General features: G+C 37.4%; 1 protein-coding gene across 3 annotated transcripts; it reads left to right on the top strand.

Moving 5' to 3' along the window:
- The first annotated feature begins 913 nt into the window (after window positions 1-913).
- On the top strand, window positions 914-24,154 carry GALNT3 (polypeptide N-acetylgalactosaminyltransferase 3). 3 transcript variants are annotated; one of them, XM_065069704.1, is made up of 11 exons: window positions 914-2,504; window positions 10,841-11,438; window positions 12,797-12,969; window positions 14,195-14,344; window positions 14,644-14,878; window positions 15,638-15,755; window positions 16,140-16,340; window positions 17,433-17,564; window positions 18,477-18,578; window positions 21,211-21,290; window positions 21,993-24,154. In XM_065069704.1, exons 2-11 carry the CDS (start codon window positions 10,927-10,929, stop codon window positions 22,198-22,200), a joined length of 1,911 nt encoding a protein of 636 aa, XP_064925776.1. In that variant the 5' UTR covers window positions 914-2,504; window positions 10,841-10,926; the 3' UTR covers window positions 22,201-24,154. The 3 variants fall into 3 exon arrangements, with proteins under 3 accessions (XP_064925776.1, XP_064925777.1, XP_064925778.1); XM_065069705.1 differs by having other exon boundaries at window positions 21,138-21,290; XM_065069706.1 differs by lacking the exons at window positions 21,211-21,290; window positions 21,993-24,154 and adding an exon at window positions 18,945-21,105.
- The last annotated feature ends 212 nt before the right edge of the window (window positions 24,155-24,366 follow it).

Genomic DNA, 24,366 nt, shown 5'->3' with positions numbered 1-24,366 from the left:
TTCCTTCTGCCTTTACAGATTATTTTAAAAATGCATGTTCTGCTAGAGCTTTTTTTTTTTTTTTTTTTTAAGCCAATTTCTTAATAAATGGTTTTGAATGGAAGAGACTCCTGGGGCGGAGGGAAGTCAGTAATGCTGATTTCAAAGGCTGCAGTCTTTAGTGTGGTGTTGCTTAGCAACCCATCTTCCAGATTTGCCTTGGTGAATAAAAGAGGAGAGTGAAGCTGCAGTTTCTATTGATTCATTCATTGAAAATGAAAATCATCAACACGTACCGATCGCACTCAAGCATCTCGTAGCTATAGCAACATAAGCCAGAGGTGTCTCTTCCTCTCCTCTCTTCTTCCCTTTCCCCTGTAGGTACAGAATGCTAGAATATCTTCTAGAGGATATGTAAACATTTTTTGTAACAGTGTACTCAATAATACTTCTGTTTTAAATCCGTACTGTGTTTTTTTTTCAGATTTGTACCAATACTAGAAAGATGGCTGAGAATGTATCATTAAGTAAAATAACTACTCAAATAACTGAACTAGCAAGACTCTTGGAGTAAAAGTAGTTTGCAGGATTTTCTCCTCTTTTTGGAGCAGGTTTGACTATCACGAGGAATTTCTCAAAAGTGGCTAGAACAATTTTTAGAAAGGCTCATGAATCAGGCAACTGATTTAAGGTTTAGTAGCCTAAACCTTAAATCTTGGTAGCTGTTAGATGAGTAATTAGCTTTATAAACATAGTAGCTTAAACAGAGATTATGGTGTTACAGAATTTAAAATTTTCTGATTGAACTATCTTTGAAAGTGATCCAGGAGACATTTCAGGGGAGGCTCGATAGTGGGGGTGGATTTTGGCTCTTAGGAAGCTGATCATAAAGAACTCGATAGTGTGTTCCTTACACAACACTGAACAGGAAAAAACCAGGAAAAGAAATTAAGGAGAAATGTCACTATCAAGTACTTCTCCATCAGTGACTCTGTCACTTTTTAAAGTAAGATCACTATTTTGTCACTTTAGGCTCCTTACAACTGTGATTTTCATTTCTAGCTTCATTCACTCTGTGGTTTTATCTCTTGCTTCATCTTGCAGTGAAATTCAAACCATTTTCTTGAAACATTGACCTGCCTTAAATTGTTTAGAATTAGACTGCTACTGCAAAAGTTACATGCTTTTATCTCTGCTTAAGCTTGGTTTGGTAATTATGTGACATGATGCTTGCTAGAAGAGGAGCCAAGTGAGTGGTCTAAATCATGTTCTGAAGTTGTTGTTGGTTTTGGTGGGGTTTTTTTAGGAATCAGTATAACTGTTAATGCAGGCTTTATTCTGGAAAATAGCAGCTTTTACAATGTTCATGCTAGAAACTTGCCTTACTTGAATTTTGTGCTACAAAAAGTTGCATATTGGCTCTGCGTGTATAAAGTGATGTAAGTACTTGGTACAGCTCAGGCCTCAACTTTTAAAGGCACAAGGAAGGATTTTAACATGCTAGAAATACCAGAACACATGGATTACGATTAATTCTGGTCTAAATCTTCATTAAGTGTTCCTGAGGAAGATGAATTCCATTATGAAATACAGGTATTAGCATTTTTATCACTGCTGTCGAATCAGTATAATTACTGTGAACTCACTGTATATTTGCTGAGCAAATTTACCCATCTGCTGCTCAGCAACTGAAAGAAATCAACCGAGGTCACGGCTGAGGCTGTAGTTGTGCGACTTCCATTTGAAAGGAGGAAGAAAGAGAGAAACTGTGCTATATTAAGGGAAGTTAGGAGCGAGCTTTGTCTGGTTAGTGCTGATTTTTTTTTTTTTTTCCCTCCCCAAAGTTAAACTGTGCTTTTATAAAAAAGTGGTTTTATATCTGTCTCTCTGGGAACCTCAGCGTTGTGAAGGAAGGGAACTCAGTGTGATATCCTTTCTCTCAACCTCTGATCTCACCTCTAAGGGATTTTGTGTTCTGTTTCCCAGCAACGTGAGCTGGGAGTGCTTGGTCAACCCCATCTTACACGGCATAACCCTTAGGTGACTGAAGAAAAAGTCACAGCACCCTGCTGGGATGCTTAAACTGCAATCTGTGGTTTGGATGTGACAGCGCACACGGCTGGCCGTGCCCCGCTGGTGCGCGCTGTGTAATTGTCTGAAAACTGCGCTTTCCTTGGGGGGCAGGAGCTGAAGAGGGAGACGCGGCGCTGCGCTCCGAGCGCGCCCGCGCTCCTCAGCTCGCGGGCAGACCCGCGCGCCCCTGTGCGTCCCGAGTCCCGCTCTCCGCGCACCCCGCGGCGCGCCGCCGGCAGCTGCCTCGCGCACCTGGGCGCCAGGTGAGGGCGGGGCCACGCGCAGGCGCAGGGCCGCCCGCCCGCCCGCGCGCACCTGGCGGCCGCTGAGCGGAAGCCACAGCCGCGCGCCCGGCAGCAGCCTCCTCGCGCCGTGGGCGGCCTCGCGGCCGGGCCTGTGCGGCGGAGGGCACTGCGCGCGGGCCGCGCCTCGGGCTTCTCCCGCGGGACCAGGTGAGTGCGGCGGGCGCGGGCGGGGGCAGCTCGCTGGCCTCGGGAGCCCCCGCGCGGCTCCGCTCCCGCTTAGCCAGGGGTCCTGGCCCCTCCGGTCACCGTCCGCCGCCCGGCTGCGCGCGGGGCACAACGGGGGGGGGTAGGCGTGACACGCGGGGCCGGGGCCTGCCCGCGGGGTCCCCCTCACACAGCCCTCGCACGCGCTCCCGCCGGCCGTGCGCGTTCTCACGCGCCCCACGCACCGTCCCCTCCGGTTCCCCCGCTCCGGGCTAACGCGGGACGGGGCCGGCGCTGCGGAGAAGGGCGCTGCTGCCCGGCAGCTGGGCGAACGGCGCTCCGGGAAGTGCTGGCCGCCGGCCGAGCGCACTGTCCGGACCAAAAGTGTTGACTGAAGGAGGTGTCTCTTGACACGTACCGATCCCACCCAAGTATTTGTCCACAGAACCTCATTGATTTGATAACAGCAGGGTGATCGTTTCTTTGTGTACGTTGCCAGCTTCTGCTGGTATATTTAATCCTATATGAAGTACTTTTAAGTTACTAGATTGTCACTTTTCTCCATCAGTTTGTTAGTCTTAGTTCTACACAGTAGATGATAGTACTGACATATTTTCGTGGCTCTGGAGAGCTGACAGGAAAAATTAATTGTAACGTAGCCATAGTTTCATAGAGGTGTGTTGTTTTTTTTTAACTTTGTATAAAATATGCTTGTATAAAGAAGTATTAATGTTTTTATTGGTTAAATAAAATATACTGGAAATATGCATTTTATACATGCAGCTCAGTAGTGTTTTACATATTAGTTTTCTGTAACAATACGTCTTTTGTTTAAAAAAATATGAATTATATTGATGTGTTTAGTCTTGACTAAAGGTAGTGTTATTCTGCTGAGCCAAGCGACAGAATTAAAGACTGAGACAGAGCAGCCAATTTATGGCTTTTGGTTTCTTTTTTTAACTAGGTTTGCTCAGTGGGCTGGTCAGTTTGGCATCTGCTACTATCATCTCAAGGCTTCTCCATCACATAGCAAAGTAAATTTGAGTTGGTTACAGAGAGCCAAAATTACTGGTTTTGTTGCACTGTGGGAGGGAGCAGACCATCACTTTTCCTCCTTGTAACTGCTGTTACCATTTAACTTTGTCCCTTTTTTTTGGGGGGGGGGGGGGGGGGGGGTGCGACAATTCCAGCATCAGCCTGGGTAATCTTGATTTACATAAAAATAGGAATAAGATATAATTACCCTATCTGTGACATTTCCCCAAAGTCTACAGTTGTAGGTGACAAACTGTGTTGCTTCACTACATTCCTTTTTGCTTTGCATAAATTTGTTGCCTGGTCTGTCTGTTCTGAGAGTTTATATCTATTCCTTTCTTTTGAATCAATGTAGAGAATCACGTTCATAATATGATTTGCTGATCAGGTGCCTGCCAGCACTGATGAGTGCTAATCTGCTAATTTCTGTCCAGATCTTCTAGAAGATTTGAAAATTCTTCAGGTTTCTAGACCATGAAGTGCTAGATTGTGTCCACCTGTGTAAGGCAAGATTTTTTTCACTTGCTGTCTTCCTTTTGTCTGATTTTGCCTAAGATTTGCTGATATCGTGTGCTATAGGAAAGAGTTCTGCTTACAAACAGAGAAGTCATGTTGCAAAACTACTGACAGTGACTTAGTAATTAAATTCTATAGTCAAGTGACTATTTGTTACTAGGTAAGGTTATTCAGCCATGAAATGTAGTGGGAAGAGAACCAGTGAAGTGGGGAGAGGAGGAAAGTGAAGACACCTTTGGGAGATTCTGACAAAGATTAGTTTAGCAGTCACTGCCCCAATAAACCTCTGTAAATCTCCATGAGTCAGTGATGAGAGTTGCTTTGCTTTACACAAGTCATTTAAACAACTTAAAAGTTTAAGGCCAATTAGGCTGTAAAACTGATTTCAAGCCCTATGCTTTTAATACTTAAATGGTTTTGTTATCTTACAAACATTACTACAATCATGAAGATTCCCTTGGTTATGATCCAGAGATTATTTTCTGGTGCTTAAGTGAAAATCAGATGCTAAATTAAAACAGCACTTTACAGCTGCTATGGTGCTCACTTGTCAACATAGCATTTTTAGGGACCGTATAAAATGATTTTAAGAGAGGCCCAAACCAATCTGGCCAACAAAAAAGGGAAGCTGCAGAGTTGAGTGAAATTTAAATTTGAGATAAGTGCATATTTATAGTCTCTAGACTGTAAAAATAAACCTTAAATAATTTTTACAGTATATGGTTAATATATACATTTAATATAATATCTATTGTCACAGGGACTATCTATTTCTGCCTATCATGTACAGTGCTTTGCTGTAGAAAAATAGTGTTACTGCTTATTTTGAAAGAGTTTTTTGAAGCACTTCCTTCAGAATACATGAGGGCAGGGGTGTTGTATTTATTTTTTCAAAGAAACTGCTGAACAAGATAGTTTGCAAAGTTGTATTCTGGTTAGGTGTTCTGGGCTTCTGCTGCTCTGAATTACTTCAGCCTGTTGCGTTATCATCTAGTTACAGTTTCTGATATTTCTGTAATAGTCACTGGGGTAGATTACGTCCAGTGTTTGCTAGAATAACCTATGCTCGTAATGTTTCTAAAACTAAGACTCAGGAACTGAATAAGTTCAGTATTCCTCTTACAACTCACTTTTTTTCAGGAGTAGAACCACATTTCCACTGGCTGAGCTTCAAAGAATGTACCCAGAGGAACAGTGTCTGGGGTTTGTGAATCTCTATTTCTTTTAGGCATGTGTGCCCCAGCTAGGAATGTATTCAGTGGGAATTCTTAGGGGAACAGTTAGGGAAGTGTCTTTTGTTACGACTGTAGAGATAGAAACTGGCCAGGTGATTCTGTGTCTCCTTTTCATGTGAAGCCTTAATTTTTAACTTATGTACGTTTCATTATATAGTTTGTTCCTTTATTGAAGCCAAGTGCTAGTATTCTTGTATACAGTAGCATAGTTTGGTAAACTGAAGTAACTGTTTTCATTTTCCCGAAGTTCTGAAGTGCTTTTGAATGTTCCTGATTACCTGGAGTTACTGAAGAAATAACATTAAGGGTGAAACATGGTTGTGTAGTTAAATAGTTGTGATTAGTCATTCTTAATGATTATAATATTTTCCTATTTTTCTCTTTTTAACTTTTTTCTTAAGTGTTTTTAATTTTATATTCAGTGGTTTTATTTCTTTATTTTTATGTTCCATAAGCAACATTCTCAGGAAACATTAGAAGCCTATATATAATTCAAATTTTAGAAAAGTTAATTTTAAGACAGTTTTGTTTAAATAAATGAGATCAAATATATTGTTGTTATTGACCCCAAGAAATTTCTCCTACTGGCATGGTCTGGAAGAATTTCTGCTGATTTGGGTTATCTTGACTTTTTTTTTTTTTCTAAATGATTGCCTACAGTGTTTTTCAGACCAAGGTAACAAAAAGTCAGAGTTGTCTACATGTTGGCTACTGTAGTGAGGCTTTCTTGTAAGCCAGAGTATTTGCAGTCTGACATCAGAGTTAGTTAGTGGGTGGCATAATGTAACATAGACCGTGTATTGAATTCACACACTACTCATCTGATGTGGTTTGAAGTAGTGTGGCAGCTGTTTTTTGTCACTTTTTAGAAGACTTTTGTGGTACATATTGGTTTTCTGGTTATTTTCTTCTTTTAAAAAACAAACAAACAAACAAAAAAAATAAAACCCCACAACCCTCCCTAAATTCCAGCTTCTGGTATTTAAGGCTAATTACTTCCAAGTGCCATAAGAATCCAGACTACTATTAGTGAAAATAACACTAATGAGTAGAAGATGAAACACTTTGCTAAACAGCCACCTCGGGGAGTTTAACCATACCACATATTTCTTCAGTGTGTCCTGGAGGATGGAATAGTAGCTTGTTCTGTGCTTACTGACATTGCTATGCCATAAAAATGCGTGAGGCATTTGTGGGAAATAAGGATTATTTTTTTGACCACAAAATTATCCTGGTAAAAGCCCTAAGGAAGAGATACAGCTTTCATAACAAAAGTTCTTTGGACAATGTAGTCTGTGTTCTGAAAACTGCTATTTTATGTGACGAAGAGCTCTTCCCTTATTGTAAGCTATATTTCAATAAGATTTTTTCAATAAAACTACACTCAGCATTTGTCTGTATCAAAGAGCTTGCTGTACATTTGTGGCAAACAAGCCTGTGTTTGTCCACTTCATTTCTGCTGCAAATAATATCCCAAGGCTGTCACTTGATAGTTTCTTTAACAAAGAAAGAGCACTTGCACTTGTTTCTGTGCGCAGCATGCTGCCATGTGTGCTGGAGTGTGCTGGTCCACATGGGGTTGTGTTGCTCTGCTTGCATGACCTACCCGACTCAGGTGAATTGTGTTTTAATTTCGAGGGACAGACACATTTCACCTGTGTGTTATGGCAGCCTGGTCTGCTTTAGACCTGAGCAGCTAAGACACTTGTATCCAATGCAAGGAAATATGTTGTCAGAGTGTATTACAGATAAAAATGAATATAGTTACATAGGAAACCAAATGCTAAATAAATTACTCTATGTTCTTGTTTGCTCATTAGATCTGCTTATTATGGTCTTTAATGAATTATATTTCAGAAGACAGATGTATGTGAAACACAGGTAGTGCAAGAAATATTCTGGATGGATTATAGATTTTCATTATTTTAGTTTGTATATATCTTGACTATTGTGTTGATGATGAATATACTAAGGATTTGTATATGCTCAATTTGTGCAGGAAATAATCCCAAATAAAATTAATGGTAATTTAGTTTAAGTTTTTGGTTAAATGTCCATAGGGACTTTTGACCTTTTGTGAAGAATAGGTCAGTGTGTCAGCATCAAAGCCAGCAGCAGCAGAAGTCCGAAGTATGTGCTAAAACTCTGTGGAAGAAATCTTTGCTTTCTGGTCTGTTTCTGCTTTTTGTTGCTGGAGACAGTGAAGCTGAACTTCATGTAGTAAACATAAAACTAGAAAAGAACGTTATGGCATAGTGAGCTTAGCATAAGTAAACATTGCTGAATTAATTGAAATGCTGAAGATGGACAGTGGAAATCTGACAACTGCAACTTATAGCTCTCTGAAGTAGTTAAATTAGTTAAAAGATTTCTGTGGTACTAAAGTGGATAACTGATATATAGCCATACCATGTAATTTTTCTACCCTGAGTCGTCTCATGCCAGCTTATTAAAACAAGAAGAGACAGACATAAATATTTGACTCAAATACTGATTAAGTTCTCAAATTTCAGCATAATTTCAGTGTAAAACAGTCAATGTTGCTATGTAGAATTAACTTTAACCCGTCTTTTCACAACTTATCTTATACCATTATGTTCATTAATTACCTTTCTCTTGCAACAGACAAATTTAAGTCTCCTTACTGAGAGGAAGAGGCCCAGAGAAGTTGGACAACATTGTTGCTTGTTTAGTGATATAAAATAAATTTGAGGGCAGCAGTGTTTGGACACAAATCAGCCAGCCCCCCTCTCCAGGTGTCTTCTGATTGACTGTGCCTCATGACTGCCTGTGAGATAAAGAAGTTGCCAGCTCTCTCAAATATATATATAAAAAAGATATACTTTTTTTGTTTGGGGTTTGAGGTTTGTTTATCTGGGGTTTGTTTGTTTTATTGATTCCTAAGCTTTAAGATTTACTAATATCATATGTGCTTGTGCATGGTGCACTAAGAAAGAGTAATGCAATTTTTTATGGTGTTATGAAAACATTCTGGTTACAGGCTGCAGAAGCTGTAGACTTGGGCACAGCCCTTGCAGATTCAGCAATGGTAGTTCTACAAGTTAGTGCCTCCTTGCTGGGTGCTGACTTCTATCTGTGCTTAGTGTTTTACATTTCATATTGCATTTACATGGCAAGACTGCGAGGCAGGGATAACTGCAGGGGTGACCGCTGTGAGAAGAGACCAGGGGCTGCACCTGTGCTGGACACAGCTGGTTCCAGCCAGCTCTAAAATGGACCCACTGCTGGCCAAAGCTGAGCCACCCAGCATAGCAGGTGGTGCCTCAGTGATGATGTATTTAAGAAAGGGTAAAAAATGCTGCACAGCAGCTGTGACAGAGGAAAAAAATGTGAGAGAAACTACCCTGCAGAAACCAAGGTCAGTGTAGAAGGAGTGCAGGAGGTGTTGCAGACATCAAAACAGATATTTCCCTGCAGCCCATGGAAAGTATTTCTCTGCAGCCTGTGCAGGACTCCATGCCGGGGCATGTGGATATTCCCTGAAGGAAGCTGCAGCCCATGGAGAGCCCATGCAGGAGCAAGATCCTGGCAGATCACTTTGGAGAAAGAAGAGTTGGGAATGAAGGAGTCAAGTTGAACCTGGGAAGCTGGTTTATAGTTTTGTCTTTGTTTCTCACCATCCTACTCTGTTTTCCCTGCAACAGTAATTGGAAAGTGATCTCACTGTCCTGGCTGGGTGGTGCATCTGGCAGCCAGCCAACATCAACCCACCAGACATTGTGAGGAAACAAGGCATTTTTTTAATCGGGCAGATTGTTAAATTGGTTGCGATCTTTTAAGCAGGAAAGAAAGTTTTTGTTCTCAGTCTTGCAGTGTCTAAGTACCAGTATTGTAGTACAAATTTTTCAGCGCTAGAGAAAAGTGGGAAAATAATGTGCGAGACGGAAGTGGCATGGAGATTCTTTTTTAATGTGTTTTCTTGGAAATTTTTGAAGCCTTGTGAAGCACATTTTTGGTACCTTTTAGTATTTATATGGTAATGCTGTAATGAGCTTCCCATCTGCACTCTCACAGCAATATTTCTATGATAAAACTACTGTGGTTTGAATGTATGGGTTTATTATAAAAAGATGACATAAGCTTTGACATAAATAATAATGTGAACTAGTCCAGATGCTTAATTTATCCTGCAAGTTCTTAAAGGAAACTAGGTGAGGTTTTTTCTGTTTTCTGTATCTCTTCCTGGGTATATGTTATTCCAATTAATAACTACAGAAGCTATTCGTATTTTAAAAGATGAAACAAAAAAGTAGTTTTTTGTAATTCTGTGGTCGGTAGTTAGCAAGTGGAAATGAACTGTGGCTTTTATCTAGATGCTGCTTATTTCTTTTCTCAGTTCACGTACATGCAACTTGCACAAAAATAAAGCTGTGTTTTAAGTTCAAAATGGTTGCTATTTTTACCCTTTTTGTAAAGTGCCAATTTTGCAGACAGAATTTAATTCAAATCACTTGGATTCTGGTAGTACTCAAATGTTTTTCATAGTTGCCCATCTTGAAAACTACTGAATAATTGCTTATCTGTGAAAAAAATAGTGGCAGAGTTCCAGAAAGAGGAGAGCTCTTTGACATGTTCTCTTGATGAGCTACAGCAGCACATGCCAGAAAATGCAGTACAAATGAGTGAAAAAGGCTGATGACTTGATCCTCGGGCTAAAGTAACCTACTTCAAATTACATGTATTAGATCTGCATTGAATACGTATACTAGACAACTAAATTAATGCAAAATTTTCCCACTTGGAAGTCTGATTACTTCAGTCTAATCTTGAAATGGAATTTTTTTTTAGATATTAGAAATGTCAGTATTATTGAAATGAGTTGATTGAGAAGTCCTTGCTAACTTTATAGTTCACTTTTTAATGTGCATCTTTCTTACATGCAACTTGAACTTACTGTATTGATTCCATGTCTTTTCCTTCTGTCTCATTATTCAACTAAAATTCACTGCTTCTAGAAGATTTAAAACAACACCTTTCTCAATTTAAAACAACTTTATGATCAAGATTTGGAAGAAAATTAATCTGAAGTAGTGACATTGTGTAAAAATATTGTTTTATTCTTAGTGATATGCCTGCTTTCTCGTTCTTCTATTTAAAGTATATTTGAAAAACAACAACAAAACAAAACCCAAGTAAACATACAAAAAAATCCAAGCCAAAACCAACCAAACAAAACCACACACACACAAAAACTACAAACAAACAAACAAAACCCAAACAAACAGGCAGAGTGTATCTTGGGTATCTTATAGATAGATTTGACCTATCTTTAAGTCAGGGCTGTCAAACTCATTTTCATCAGTGGCCATATCGGCCTGGCAGTTGCCTTCAAAGGGCCAAATGTAATTTTAGGACTGTATAGAACTAGAAGTAGTTACATTTATACAGTCCTAAAATTACACCTTAAGTGACGGCCACATCATATATGACAGTTGGGAGTTGTGAATTAATTTCTGTCTATTAATTTATTGTGGTCTTATATTGTTGAACATACTAGATGTTGAAATGTATGCTTTTTGTTTTAATTTACAGGTCTTATAATTTCAAGAAATGCTGTGACCTATTTGGAGAACATAATTCACAAAACTTTTGTCTGGTGACAAATTTTTAAAACTAGAATGGCTTTGAAAAAGACACCTAAACTATTCAAAAAACTATTTTTTCACTGGAAACTTTGGAAGTTTAGCATTATTGTGATTGTCTTTCTGGTATTTTTATTTTTATTGCAAAGAGAAGTGGGTGTTCAAGATTTTAAAGATGAAACACAAATCGAGCCAGTTGTTGGAAAGAAAAGTCATGTATTAGGTCTCATGTTAAATGCTATGAACAATATCAAAGGTGCAAATCCAAAAATGCAGATAAAAGCACCTTTTAGGCAAACTAAGGTTCCTGGAGAAGGCCGCTGTTTGCCAGGACACTATACTGCAGTGGAACTAAAACCCTTTCTAGATCGACCTCTTCAAGATCCTAATTCTCCTGGAGCTTCTGGTAAAGCATTTAAAACCATCAGCTTAAATTCAGAAGAACAGAAAGAAAAACAGCGTGGAGAAGAAAAGCACTGCTTTAATGCATTTGCAAGTGACAGGATTTCTTTACACCGAGATCTTGGACCAGACACTCGACCTCCTGAGTATGTTGAAATGTGTATGTCCTGACAGTTGAGAAACTTGCCAGAAATGCAGACTGCAAAGTGATTTGAGTTCAGCATTAGGTGATAGTTTAGGAAAGTCTGCTAGTTGTAAATAATGAGTGACTGTACTTAATGATCCACTGTGCGGAAGCCAAGAATGTTTAGAAAGTTTCACTTCTGTCATAGTTTTGAATTCAAAGTAACCATATTTAAGTAAAGTTTTATACTTTTGCCTTAAAGCTGCAATTTCTGAGTAACTTTCTGGAAGCCTGCTAAGTTTTACTTAGAAGAAAACTAAAAATGCGGTTTAAACTCTTTTTGAATTTGAAGACCGTTTCTCCCCCCCCTTTATTTTTTTAAGTATTCAGCATTAATAAAACCACCAGCATAGTTTAATAAATTAGTAATTGTAAACTATCGAAGAAGGCAATTGAACATCTCATGAGCCTTGTTATACTGATAAACTTTATTAATGAAGACTGTAGGAGTTGCGCAGAATGAGTTTTGATTATGAGCAGTCTCGGTCACAGCCAGATTATGTGTTCTCAGCTGTCTGTGTCAGAAGTGACTAACCTTACTGGGCTGCTGCTGGCGGTATGAATATCACCTTACACGTGGTGCCGCTCACAATAACCTTTGCTAGAGCATAACTGCTGGGTTTTTGCCTATTTTGTAGAGGCCATGGCTGTGGTAATTACCCTAGGGAGTGTTCCAGTCTCTAAATGTGACAGGCAATAAACAGTAAGCAAGCAGCTTATGAATACAGAAGTGTTGACATGTCAACTTGTCTTGCAATTGGATTTAAAGTTCTGTTCAGACTACATCAGCCTTGAGGAACTGGGGGTTTAAAATTGTATCCCTTGAATGGGATATTTTGCCATAAGGATTATATGTTATTTCTACAAGATTTTGAAGTTCTGAATTAGATCTGTCCTATTTTTCATTGAAAACTCTGCATTCTTCTAATAAATATTCTTTGTTGTATTTTTGTATTTCAACAGTAATAGTGACTGAAAGTCTAATTTTGCAGCTCAGTATCTGTCGCTCTCAATATAATAGCATGTTTTTTTGAGGAGACTTGAGTGCTCTATGAAACATACTCAAACGTTTGTGATGTAGCAGCAGAACTAAGTCAGTTGTTCAAGTGGAATTCTTTTTTGTCATATTTAAAAAAAAATATTTTGTACAGCTTCTTCAATTGCAGTACCTGCCTCTGTGCTCCAAAACTGGGACAGAAAGTGGAGAAGCTAAAATATTTAATGTCCATACTTACAGGGTATGAGAAGAGGGTTTCTTTTAAGAGTTTTGGTCAAAAGTTTTTGTCCATTTTCTAATAGTTAACACTTTCTAATCTGTAGATGTATTGAACAAAAGTTTAAGCGTTGCCCGCCATTGCCAACCACAAGTATTATAATAGTTTTTCATAATGAAGCATGGTCCACTCTGCTCAGAACTGTTCACAGCGTGATGTATACCTCTCCTGCCATACTACTAAAGGAGATTATTTTGGTGGATGATGCCAGTGTAGATGGTAAGAAGCCTTTCTATTTTCTTCTGATGTGATGATATATATATATATATTAATTTAAGGCATGTTGGAATTGCAAATAAATTTGTTAAAAGAGGATATCACTATGACCGTTAACATGTATAAAGTGTTCTAAGTGGTTTTGTTGATTTATTTTTCTAGAAATTAGTTCTCCCCCATCTTTTTTTTTTTTTTTTTAATAAGGTAGACAAATATGGAATTCTTGTCCTCTAAAGAATTTTTAAACCCTATTTCTGATTATTCTAATTCTAATGCTGCTTAAACTGCATAACTGGTTGCATGACAAGTAGATCTGTAATTTGTGCTTCAAAACAATTACAGTTTATAGAACAAAGTATCCAAGGATAAATTGGCCAAGGCTTGTACCAGTTTGCATTTTATCATAGTGATTGTCTTTATGCAAATTAATTTCATCAATATGAAGGGAAATGTGTTTCCTAGAAAGTGAAGTTATTAATGGAAAAAAAAAATCTTCGATACTCAAGTTGACTGCCAAAAGTAATTGAATGTATACTGAGTGTGATCACAAATGCAAGTTCAAAAAACTTTATATGCTTAACTTTGGATAGACATGTCTATACATACACGCTTATATTAATTTATTTACACTTTTTGCAAGTCTGTATTTAGTACACTGTCACACTTTGTTATAAAGTATGCTTGTTTGCACAGTTTAATACTAAGAATGGGCAGAGGAAGGAAGATGATATGGGATATTTAATGAGGGATGTGGGGTTGTTGCTCAAATTTTGCACATTTAAAGAGTTCTATATAACTTCTGCTGCTGTTGTAAATACTATAGCACTTGAAAACTGTAAAATGTGCCGTCATTAAGGAAAAAATGTGCATGTTCTGCGGATAACTTGAGTAAGTAAGTACGTGATCTGTTTGCTCTGAAAATGGATGTTGAATTGATACTCAAACTGTTGATAGTGCAGAAGAGATGCACTGGCACAACCTTTCTCTTTTAGAATATTTGTAGTATTCCATCATCTGTTCCCTGCTAGTCACCTCTTCCTACACCCCCACACCCAAAAAACTCAGCCCCTAAAAATAATATTTAACAGTCAGGAATTTTTTATGGCTTTGATGTTGAGGTCGTTCCTGGGATTAGTGTGAACTGTTTATCCTGTTAGTTTATAATGTAAAATTCTAAGCAGTGGCATTGATATACACTGAATATCCTGAAATTGATTTCTCTTTCTAGAATACTTGCATGATAAACTAGATGAATATGTGAAACAATTTCAAATAGTTAAAGTAGTCCGTCAAAAGGAAAGAAAAGGTCTAATCACTGCACGGTTGTTGGGAGCTTCCGTAGCAACAGGAGAGACCCTGACCTTTCTGGATGCTCATTGTAAGTGTAACCTGTGACTGTCTGGTTTATAACACTGTTGTCATTGATTTAACATTGCAGGGTTTTTATGAATCATGGACATTAGCAATGGATCATCTTTCATATTGCCTATTTTATATATATTTCCTATTGCTATTTATATATATTCCTATTTCCAGTTTTACATTATTGAAAGTATAATTAGCAAATGCTATTTAAAAGCAGTGCATATTGGCTTGCCGTGGGCATGTTAAAATAGTTGCTGTGTGCTACTTTATAGACAAGTAGAAGTTCAGTGCTTGTTCCCATTTCCTCCATAGGTGAATGCTTTTATGGCTGGTTAGAGCCATTATTGGCAAGAATAGCTGAGAACCCGGTTGCTGTTGTAAGCCCTGATATTGCTTCTATAGATCTCAATACTTTTGAATTCACTAAACCATCTCCTTATGGGCATGGCCACAACAGAGGAAATTTTGATTGGAGTTTGTCATTTGGATGGGAGTCTCTACCTAAACATGAGAATAAAAGAAGAAAAGATGAAACCTATCCGATTAGGTAAACATAATTTGAATAATATTTTAAATAATTCAGGTTTTTTTTATGAGCAGCAGTTTGTAAATGAACTAATTCTTCAGATGATTTTGATCAGAAGTCTTAAATAGTTTTTGTAATATTTTCTTTAAGAACCACATTTTAATTTTTAAAATTTCACAGAAATATAACCTCCTTAAGACAGTAATTGTTCTGCATTATCTTTTTTCTACATGCACTAGGAACATAATAAGGAATTTTGATATAATTTTTTTCATCGGGAGGGAGTGGGGAGAAGAGGATTATAAACAATTATTTTCAGAGACGGTACCAGAGATTCTGGCTCCCCATTCATCATCCTCGAAAGGATGACAACAAAAGTTCAGAAACACCAAAATACTAGACCGTTACAGTGGTGTGTTTGATGATAATTGTATGTGCTTGGGTCTTGGATGGGTTACTGGCTTGGAGGAGTAATAACTTTGCTTGATATCCTCCATACAGGAAAAATATGTTATTTTTCCTGGTGCTGTCTTTTTATACCAGTGGTCATTAGTCTAAACTGGTTGATAATAAATAACAATAAAACTGTCAAATGAGACTCAATGTGGGCAGATTTAACTGAAGTATTATCTATGCCAAGAAAATGTATCAATGTAGTGAAACACTGACAAATACCTGGAAACTTCCTAGAACATGTTTAGAACGGTTTTTTTACATCTGTATTTTTTAAAGCCTACCTATTTGAATTCTGTCTTCCTCAGTAAATTTCTCTTTTTGCAGAACACCTACTTTTGCTGGAGGTCTCTTTTCAATATCAAAAGACTACTTTGAACACATTGGAAGCTACGATGAAGAAATGGAAATATGGGGAGGTGAAAATATAGAAATGTCTTTCAGAGTAAGTTTAGCTACTTACTTATCAGCTGTCTCTATACTGAAAGTGGACAGGATTTTTGAGGATAAATTAGTATGATATTTTCAGTTCCTTGCTGAATCAGCCAACTAGAACATGGAAAATGAATTACTAATGACCTATGAAGTAAACTACAAATATGATCACTGAACTGATTTTTTTTTCTTTTTTTAAAATGTATTTAGATTCAATAACTGAAATGTATATTTCCAGGGTTTACCTGATTAGGAAATTCACTTATGTTATGCCTGATATATGCACTCTTGCTAGTGGTTTGGGTGTTTTTCTGGTGAACATTAACATTGCTGAATTTTTTTCCACTCCCTTAATTCTAATTGCAGTGCACTTACACAAAAATGTTATTATTAGGTGTGGCAATGTGGTGGACAGTTGGAGATCATGCCTTGCTCTGTTGTTGGCCATGTCTTTCGCAGCAAGAGTCCTCATACTTTCCCAAAAGGTACACAAGTGATCACACGTAATCAAGTCCGCCTTGCAGAAGTCTGGATGGATGAATATAAAGAAATATTTTACCGAAGAAACACAGAGGCAGCAAAAATTGTGAAACAAGTAGGTGGTGGTGGTGGTATTAGAAATCACACTTGCTGCGTTGAAAGTTTTGGTGAGCAAAAGTTATTTACTGACAAAGTATGTAAAGATTCCAGATATTTTAATGAAAAGGCAGAGTTCAGTTTCTTAATGCTGTAGCACCAAGAAGCATGAAAACCTTTAGTGTCTGGTGGTGATGGTGTTTTGTGTGGTGGGGTTTTTTCGATTGGTAGGTTTTTTTCATACATTCTCTTAAATCCTGGCTTGTTTGCATTGAATAGCTACTGCAACTGCCAGAAGAGCATGAAAAAAGTTACTGAGCACATAAAATGCAAACTAACTTGGAGTGAGAAATACAATGTCTCATTAGTCGCAAGTTGCTTAGTATTATTACTTAAAAAGCAGGTTTTGTTGCTCTTTAGCTGCAGGAAAAAGCTTATTCAATGATATTTGAAAGCTTAAGTTAAATTTGGGGGGTGTGGGTGTTGGTTTATTAATTTTTGCAGGTTTTCTGGAACTTTGGTTTTTCAAACCAGATAGTATATAGACTTTTCTTCAAGAAGCTGTTTTTCCTCCCTTTCTGTGATAAATTTTTGTGAATATTGTATTACTAGTAGCATTAAATTTTATAAGCATGATAGCAGGTAGGCAACAGAATTTTGTCTGGGAGATTCTGCATTGTACTGACTATTATGCTAATTGTTTAATTAATCTAATTCTTTATTTCAGCTCACTCTTTTGAGTGAGATAAGTTAGCTTCCTAGCTGTCATCAGTATGGTCTTGTTTGTACTTTCCCACTTCATGGCACCGTGTTAGAACCCTCTTAGGACTAAGGATATTACTGTTTTTTCCATGTTGCAGGTTTTCTGCACATGCTTTGAAATGCTGAAGGCAAGAAGTGAATGATGTTATGATCTTGAAAAATAAACAGGAGTAACCGTAGTAGTACAGTACTAAAAAAAACCAAACCACAAACCCACAACCAAATGAAGCGTAAAACTTGTTTAATACTGCAATACAGAACATGATAGTTTTTTATATGTACAAAATCCTTATTAGTAATTTTAGCATGTTTCTTTTCCATCCTTCCGTAACTTCCCTTCCTCTAACAGAAAACATTTGGAGACATCTCAAAAAGACTTGATTTAAGGCAGCGTCTGCAGTGTAAAAATTTTACCTGGTATCTCAGTAATGTTTATCCAGAAGCATATGTGCCAGACCTGAATCCTTTGTTTTCTGGATATGTAAGTTTAATTATTTTCTATAGTCTTCTGTAATCCAGGAAGTTTGCTAATCTTTTTTGCTACCTTAGCTATAGCTCTAGGGTTTTCTGTCGCTGCTCTGGACAAAGAATCTCTTCTGCATACCTTGCTGTTTGAATATTTTATAACTTTGTCAATGGTCATATGAAATTTAAGCAAAGCTTCTTAATAACTAACAGTAGCCTAGCTTAATGGGATCTTGAAACCTGTTAAAATAAGCAACATTCTGACCATCACTAACAGTCACTTTAAAGTGACACCAAAGTACTAAGCCAGTGGTGAGAGATTTCCTGAACTATCAAGGTGAATTTAGCTTTATATAGTAAGTGGTCTGAGCGAATTTTTACTTCATGTTCATGAGGAAAACTAGACAGCTGTTTACTTCTCAGTTTATGATGAGGAAAATGTGTGTTTATAGTTATACATACATTTTTTAGAAGACCATTGCATTTCCTCTGCTAAATAACTTCTTAGACATTGCATTGCTAAAACCAACAAAATATTAAACAACTAATAATTCTTTGCTTGTAGTGCATATGAATATTTAGCAAAGTTTAGCACTTCCACTTCCTCCAATTTAGAATATTTTATGTGTATTTTTGTATGTATCTGTTCAAATTGTAATTTGAATAACAGTAACCTTGTATTTCAGTGATCTAATAATTCACAGTGTGTGGCTGGAGACAGCCATAACATAGCTACTAGGCTTTTGGTTAGAAAAGATTAACTCTGAGAGACCAGGGTTTTTACATTTGAGCATAGCAGAAAGTTAAAATTAACAGCTGTAATTATTGTTAAGCCAAAGGTTAGTTTTGTATGCTAGTGAGACTGTAATTGTTTGTAATCCCCACTGAGCTTTTTTTAAAAATTTTTCTCATAATACCCTTTCTTTAGTTAAAAAACACAGGTAACCGCATGTGTCTGGATGTTGGTGAAAATAACCATGGTGGCAAACCATTGATTATGTATTCTTGTCATGGACTTGGAGGAAATCAGGTAAAATATTTGATACCTGATTTTTATCATCTGTTCAGCTGTGACTTTACCGTATTAAAGCTTTTCATTTATTTTAGATAAATGGACTAATTTTTAATATGCAATTTTTCTCTTTTTTTTAAGAGTTGAATTGTATCTGTGTTGTTCAAGGAAAATTTCATACTGCTCTTCATGCCATGTCCCACTTCTAACATTTTATGTTCAGCATGCAGATTCAGATTTCTAACACAATTGCTCTGCCTCACTTGATCGCTCCTTTCTGTGCAAAACCTTTTAATCCTATCCATACTACTTTCTTGTAACTGTTGTCTTCTTAATTCTTCCTTTCCTTATGCTTCCTTCTGTTGCTTCTTTCTCTGCTGCCAGGACTCGCACTGTCAAGGAAGATGTTGGTGGGAATCCGGCCAATGGGACACCAAGTGGCCAGGCCTGAGCCACCTTCCCTATCATGCTTGCAGCCTCATAGTGTGAGGTCAAAGTGGTCTGTCCTGCACTGGCTAATGCAAGTGAATAATATGATTGAATTTATCCAAGAAGAGTTCTCTTTGAATAGCTCTTGGAGGCAGCAACGGTGCTCAGTTTCTTCTTCAGTATGACTTGCAATAGATACCAGATGCTAAATCCTTTGGGCACTACTGTAATAGTAATAGAAGTGCCACCTCCTTTCCTGACCAGAAATGAATGCTTTTCTGTTGCCTTAAAGAGTTATTTGGGGAATAAAGTTTTTTAACTGTTGATCTTTAATAACTAAAGGTCAACAAATATTTAAAAGTTTTTGTTAGAATACAGTTCTAATTAATTTTTTTAAATAAAATATTCAGTCTTAAAAGCCGTACATTGATGGCACTGTGAAAGCTCAGCCCTAGTTAGCTGATGTTTTCCTAATCAATTTTTATGGGAGATGGAATGCTGTCTAGATTAACAACTATCCTGTTACATTAGCTTCTTACGGTATTGAACTTTTTTTTTTATTCTGTTGTGGATTAATATTATATTAGCCTATTGGCATTGTCACAGTCATTAATGCAAGAGCACTGTACCAACACATTGTATTAAGAGATCTGCTGTATGCTTCTATTGTCATCTCTCTCTAAGTTATCATGGACTGTACTATAACTGCACTTTCAAGTGTTGCAGTTTTTGGTTATCCTCCTGCCATAAAATAACAGTCTGAATCCCTTTCAATACCAGCAATTTTAACACAGGTTGAGCTGGTAATGCTGAAAAGATGTGTATATTTGCTTACTTAACCCTTCTCATTATAATACTTTGTTTTCAGTTGTGTTACATTCTTTGCCAGACTCTAACAGTGTAGATTAAAATTTTTCATGCTGTCATCTTTGTGCATAGGGGGCTAGAAGAGAGGACCTACTCTACAGAGTTATGCATCAGTTGTTTATCATTCTTCCTTTTTAGAACATGCTGGGGCTGGGAACATGTCCATCTCAATATCCAAATTCACTGAAGTTTTAAACCTAGCTTTTGAGTTGTATTTTCAGGGCTTGCAGAGATTTTGGAGTTCAAAAGATAAATCAGAACAGGTTAAGTAAGAGTAACAGATTTAGAGTAAAGTATTATGTCTGAGAACTATGTGGCAAAGCAGGTCACTTCCATCAGTACCTATTTCAGGGAGTAATATTGGGCACAGAGACTTCAGAGTGAGATGCCTGTTTGTTTCTCAGTGCTGTTCCCATTGAGGCCGAGAGAGTGAGGAGGCAGACGCTAGCCAATTGGACAGATACTTGAAAGCCACAGGGAGCTAAGTGAGCCTGGGCTTAAAAGTCAAAGGAAAGATATGGTGAAGAAGGCTGACAGATGGAGCCAGGAAACTGCGGTAATAGGATGTAATGCTGTTTAATGAGAGAGAAAAAGAAGAGGCCAGGATGGTAGGGTAGCCGGCAAGGTATAAAAGGACAGCTGTGTCTGTAGCTTGTTAAAATTAAATCTCTGCTAAGACCTGAATCATAACATAGGATTCCTGACCCTTAAGAGTACTGTACTGCCAGGAAATAATGGTAAAATTCACTCATAAAATACATGCTTATATTACTTTTCTGATGACTACCTCACAAGAGAACATAGCAGCATTCTATTGTTAGCATGTACTTTTTATATCAAGCAGCAAAAGCTGATGTACAGCAGTCAGTGTTGTTCCATGTGACAAAACCAAAATTCAGCAACTTTTTTTTTTTTAATTTAAATTTAAGAAATGCCAAAATATTAGTTTTCCATGCAACCATCTCTACTCTTCAGTTTGTCTCCTTGAATCACTTAAAATTCCTGGAGGAGCAAGCAATGATATCTTGCATCATAATGCAGTGAGTGTCAATTGCAATTTATACAATTAAGTATGTCTAAATCGCATTAGTATTAAAAAAAATGTTTTTAGTTTTGTAAACACATTTACAGTGCGTATGCTAAAAAATCAGATAACTGATTCTGTAGTCTCAAATTGTTGACTAACGAAATCTGTTTGTGTTTTGGAATTTCAAAGAGTTAATTTAGTTTTATGCTCTCGTTTGTATTTATTTACTGAATTTTTAAAAATTATTTGAATAGTACTTTGAATATTCTGCACACCATGAAATTCGACATAACATTCAGAAAGAGCTTTGTCTGCATGCTTCTAAAGGACCTGTGCAGCTTCGTGAATGTCACTACAAAGGCCAGAAAACTTTTGCTGTTGGAGAAGAGCAATGGCTGCATCAAAAGGTATCTAGACTGCAGAGCGAATAGGCATCTTATCAGTGATATTTGACATGCATTATATTTCGATTTCCAATAAAAGAGAAAATCTCAAACAAAATTCTGAAGTCAAAAAGGAGTAAGTTTATTTGTGGGAAGAAAATGTGGATAATTTCAGCTTTTCAGTTACCAGGCCAAAACTTGATAATTTCACTATTTTAAATGTGAAGTAGAAATGTCGCTTACAAAACCAGTTGATATCCTCTAGTGCAGGGCTGTCAAACTCATTTTCACTGGGGGCCATATCAGCCTGGCGGTTGCCTTCAAAGGGCCAAATGTAGTTTTAGAACTGTATAAATGCAGGAGTAGTTATATTTATACAGTCCTAAAATAACATTCAGCCCTTTGAAGGCAACTAACAGGCTGATGTGCCCGCCTGTGAGAATGAGTTTGACACCCCTGCTTTAGTGTATATGTCTGGACAACCACATGGAAGTTAATCTAAATGTTTTGTATCTTCAGGAAATTTTTAAAAAATATTTGTAACAAAACAAGTTGGTACTTGCATATTACTCACATGCATTTGCTAGTCCCTGCACCAGCTGTATGGCCTTACTCTTTTTGATAACAATGAACTTGGAGAAAAAATCAAAGAGTGGGGGGACATAGCATGCTCATTGTTTGTTCACTTTTTTTTTTTTTTCCCCCCTCCTTTTTTATCCACTTTAGGATCAAACTCTGTACAATGCAGCACTACATATGTGCCTTACAGGAAATGGAGAACATCCAAGTTTGGCATCCTGTAATCCATCAGACCCCTTCCAGAAGTGGATCTTTGGCCAGAACAATTAAGATTTTATATTTATGTGCCAGGAGCATTTTATTAGAAGATCCATTCCAGACTGTGATCATATATGTATACTGCATTTTTAAGTGATGCATACTTTAAATGCAAAATGTTTAAACAGTTTCTTTTTCTTCTTATTTAAGTTGTATATAAAATGTGTCATCAAAGATTCCATAGGAGTCTGTTATACCAAAGATCACTGAGGTCCCAATTAAGAAAAATGTTTACAATATTTCTATGATAAGATTTCATATGTTGGCCACTGATACATGGATCCTGTAGTCCTCCTTCACCTTCAAGACCATATGTATATTGTTTGTCCATGTATTGTAGGTACTTCAGAAGAAGACTAATTTTCTCTGTAGAGTTACAAGAAATTATTGGATACTGTCTAAAAACCAAGACACTTTATATTTTTATGCTCAATTGGTTGACTTCATTTACTTTTTTAAAAATAATTTACTTTACTCAGTGAACCTTTCTCATTTTTTTTTAAGTTCCCTCACTTGAAAAATTTGATATTTGTTCTTCAGGTTCAAGCCAAATAGGCTACCACACCGTGCTCAGCTTGTAACAAGTCAATTCTTTTTCTGTAGAAGAAAAAAATAATTCTCACTCAAATATGTATGTGTGATTATTTTAATGGAAAATGTGCTTATTCTGATTTTAATTTTCTTTTATTTAGCCCAAACTTTCTATAGTTTTTTTTATATTTCACGAACTTTAAAATTCATGACAGTTATATTTTAACAGGTTTCTGAGCTGCTTAACATGAACATGTTTTTTCAGCATTTTGTTCATTATTGCTTTTAAATTAGATGTTATCTACTAAACCCACCTTTTTTTCTACCTTGTAGTGATTGATACAATTTTTACCTAACAGGTTTCTAATGTTATCTGTACATAATTCCTTGTGTAAACACTTGCATGTTAATTTTCTTTTTGACGCTTCCCCTTTTACAAAGACTGACCTCAGTTTAATCAGTCCAAGTGAGACCTTGGCCTTGCTAACTATTCTGCTAGCTCTTTTAATGAAATATTGTGTTCTTATAAGCATCCACAAGTATACTTCAATAGATTGTGTAGAGCTATGACTTTGTACATAGACTTCATTTGATTATTTAAAAATATGTAATAGAATCCTAGAATAGTTTGGGTTGTAAAGGACCTCAAAAGGTCATCTAGTCCAACCCCCTGCCATGAGCAGGAACATGTTCAACTAGATCAGGTTGCTCAGAGCCCTGTCCATCCTGGCCTTGAATGTCTCCAGTGGTGGGGCATCCACCACCTCTCTGAGCGACCTAGGCCAGTGTTTCACCACCCTCATTGTAAAAAATGTCTTCCTTATATATAGTCTAAATCTACCATATATTAATTTAAAATAATTACCCCTTGTTCTATCACAACAGGCCTATAAAAAAATCTGTCCTCATCTTTCTTATAAGCCCCATTTAAGTACATTTAAGGCCACATTAAGGTCTTCTCAGAGCCTTCTCTGGGCTGAACAACCCCAACTCTCTCAGCCTTTCCTCATGCAGAAGATGTTCAGCCCTCTGATCATTTTTGTGGCCTCCTCTGGCCCCTCTCCAACAGGTCCATGTCTGTCCAGCACTGAGGGCTCCAGAGCTGGACACAGGACTCCAGGTGGGGTCTCATGAGAGCAGACTAGAGAGCCAGAATTGCCTCCTTCAACCTGCTGGCCGCACTTGTTGATGCAGCCCAAGATATGGTTGGCTTTTTCTTTGCTTATTTTACTGGATGCACCATTCTTGAGCACCCTCCAGTTAGTCTTCCATTGCAATCACTGATCATGCTCATTTTCTGACTGTGATTATTTCAGGCCTTCTTTAACGAAGGTCACTCTTCTGCACAAGAAATGTCCTCTAGGAACAAAGAGGTACACTTACTTGAAAATGTCTCCTTCAGGGTATGAATGTAATAGTAATGACCATCCCACCTTTAAAGCATCTCTCATCACGTACAATTGCACTTTAATAAGGTAAACTCTGTTTCATAATAAAATTTTATATTTTGATTTGGACAAGACTCAATTGGTTTATGCAAATTATGGAGGTTTGAAAATAACCTTACATTTGCATGTGTTATGATATAGGAGGAAAATGGCTATGAAATTAAAATAATAAATGTCTAGGAAGGGAAGGAAATGGCAGAATAAAGGCAAGGAAAAGGCCTACTGTTGTCTAGAAGTGCCAGTGATGTTATTAAGCAGGGGTGGGAAATATCACAGGTAAAAAG

This window comes from Columba livia, chromosome 7 (genome assembly GCF_036013475.1).
Source record: "Columba livia isolate bColLiv1 breed racing homer chromosome 7, bColLiv1.pat.W.v2, whole genome shotgun sequence".
NCBI classification, from domain to species: domain Eukaryota; kingdom Metazoa; phylum Chordata; class Aves; order Columbiformes; family Columbidae; genus Columba; species Columba livia.
Note: the sequence above shows the minus strand (reverse complement) of the source record. Positions and strands in the feature narration are given on the sequence as shown.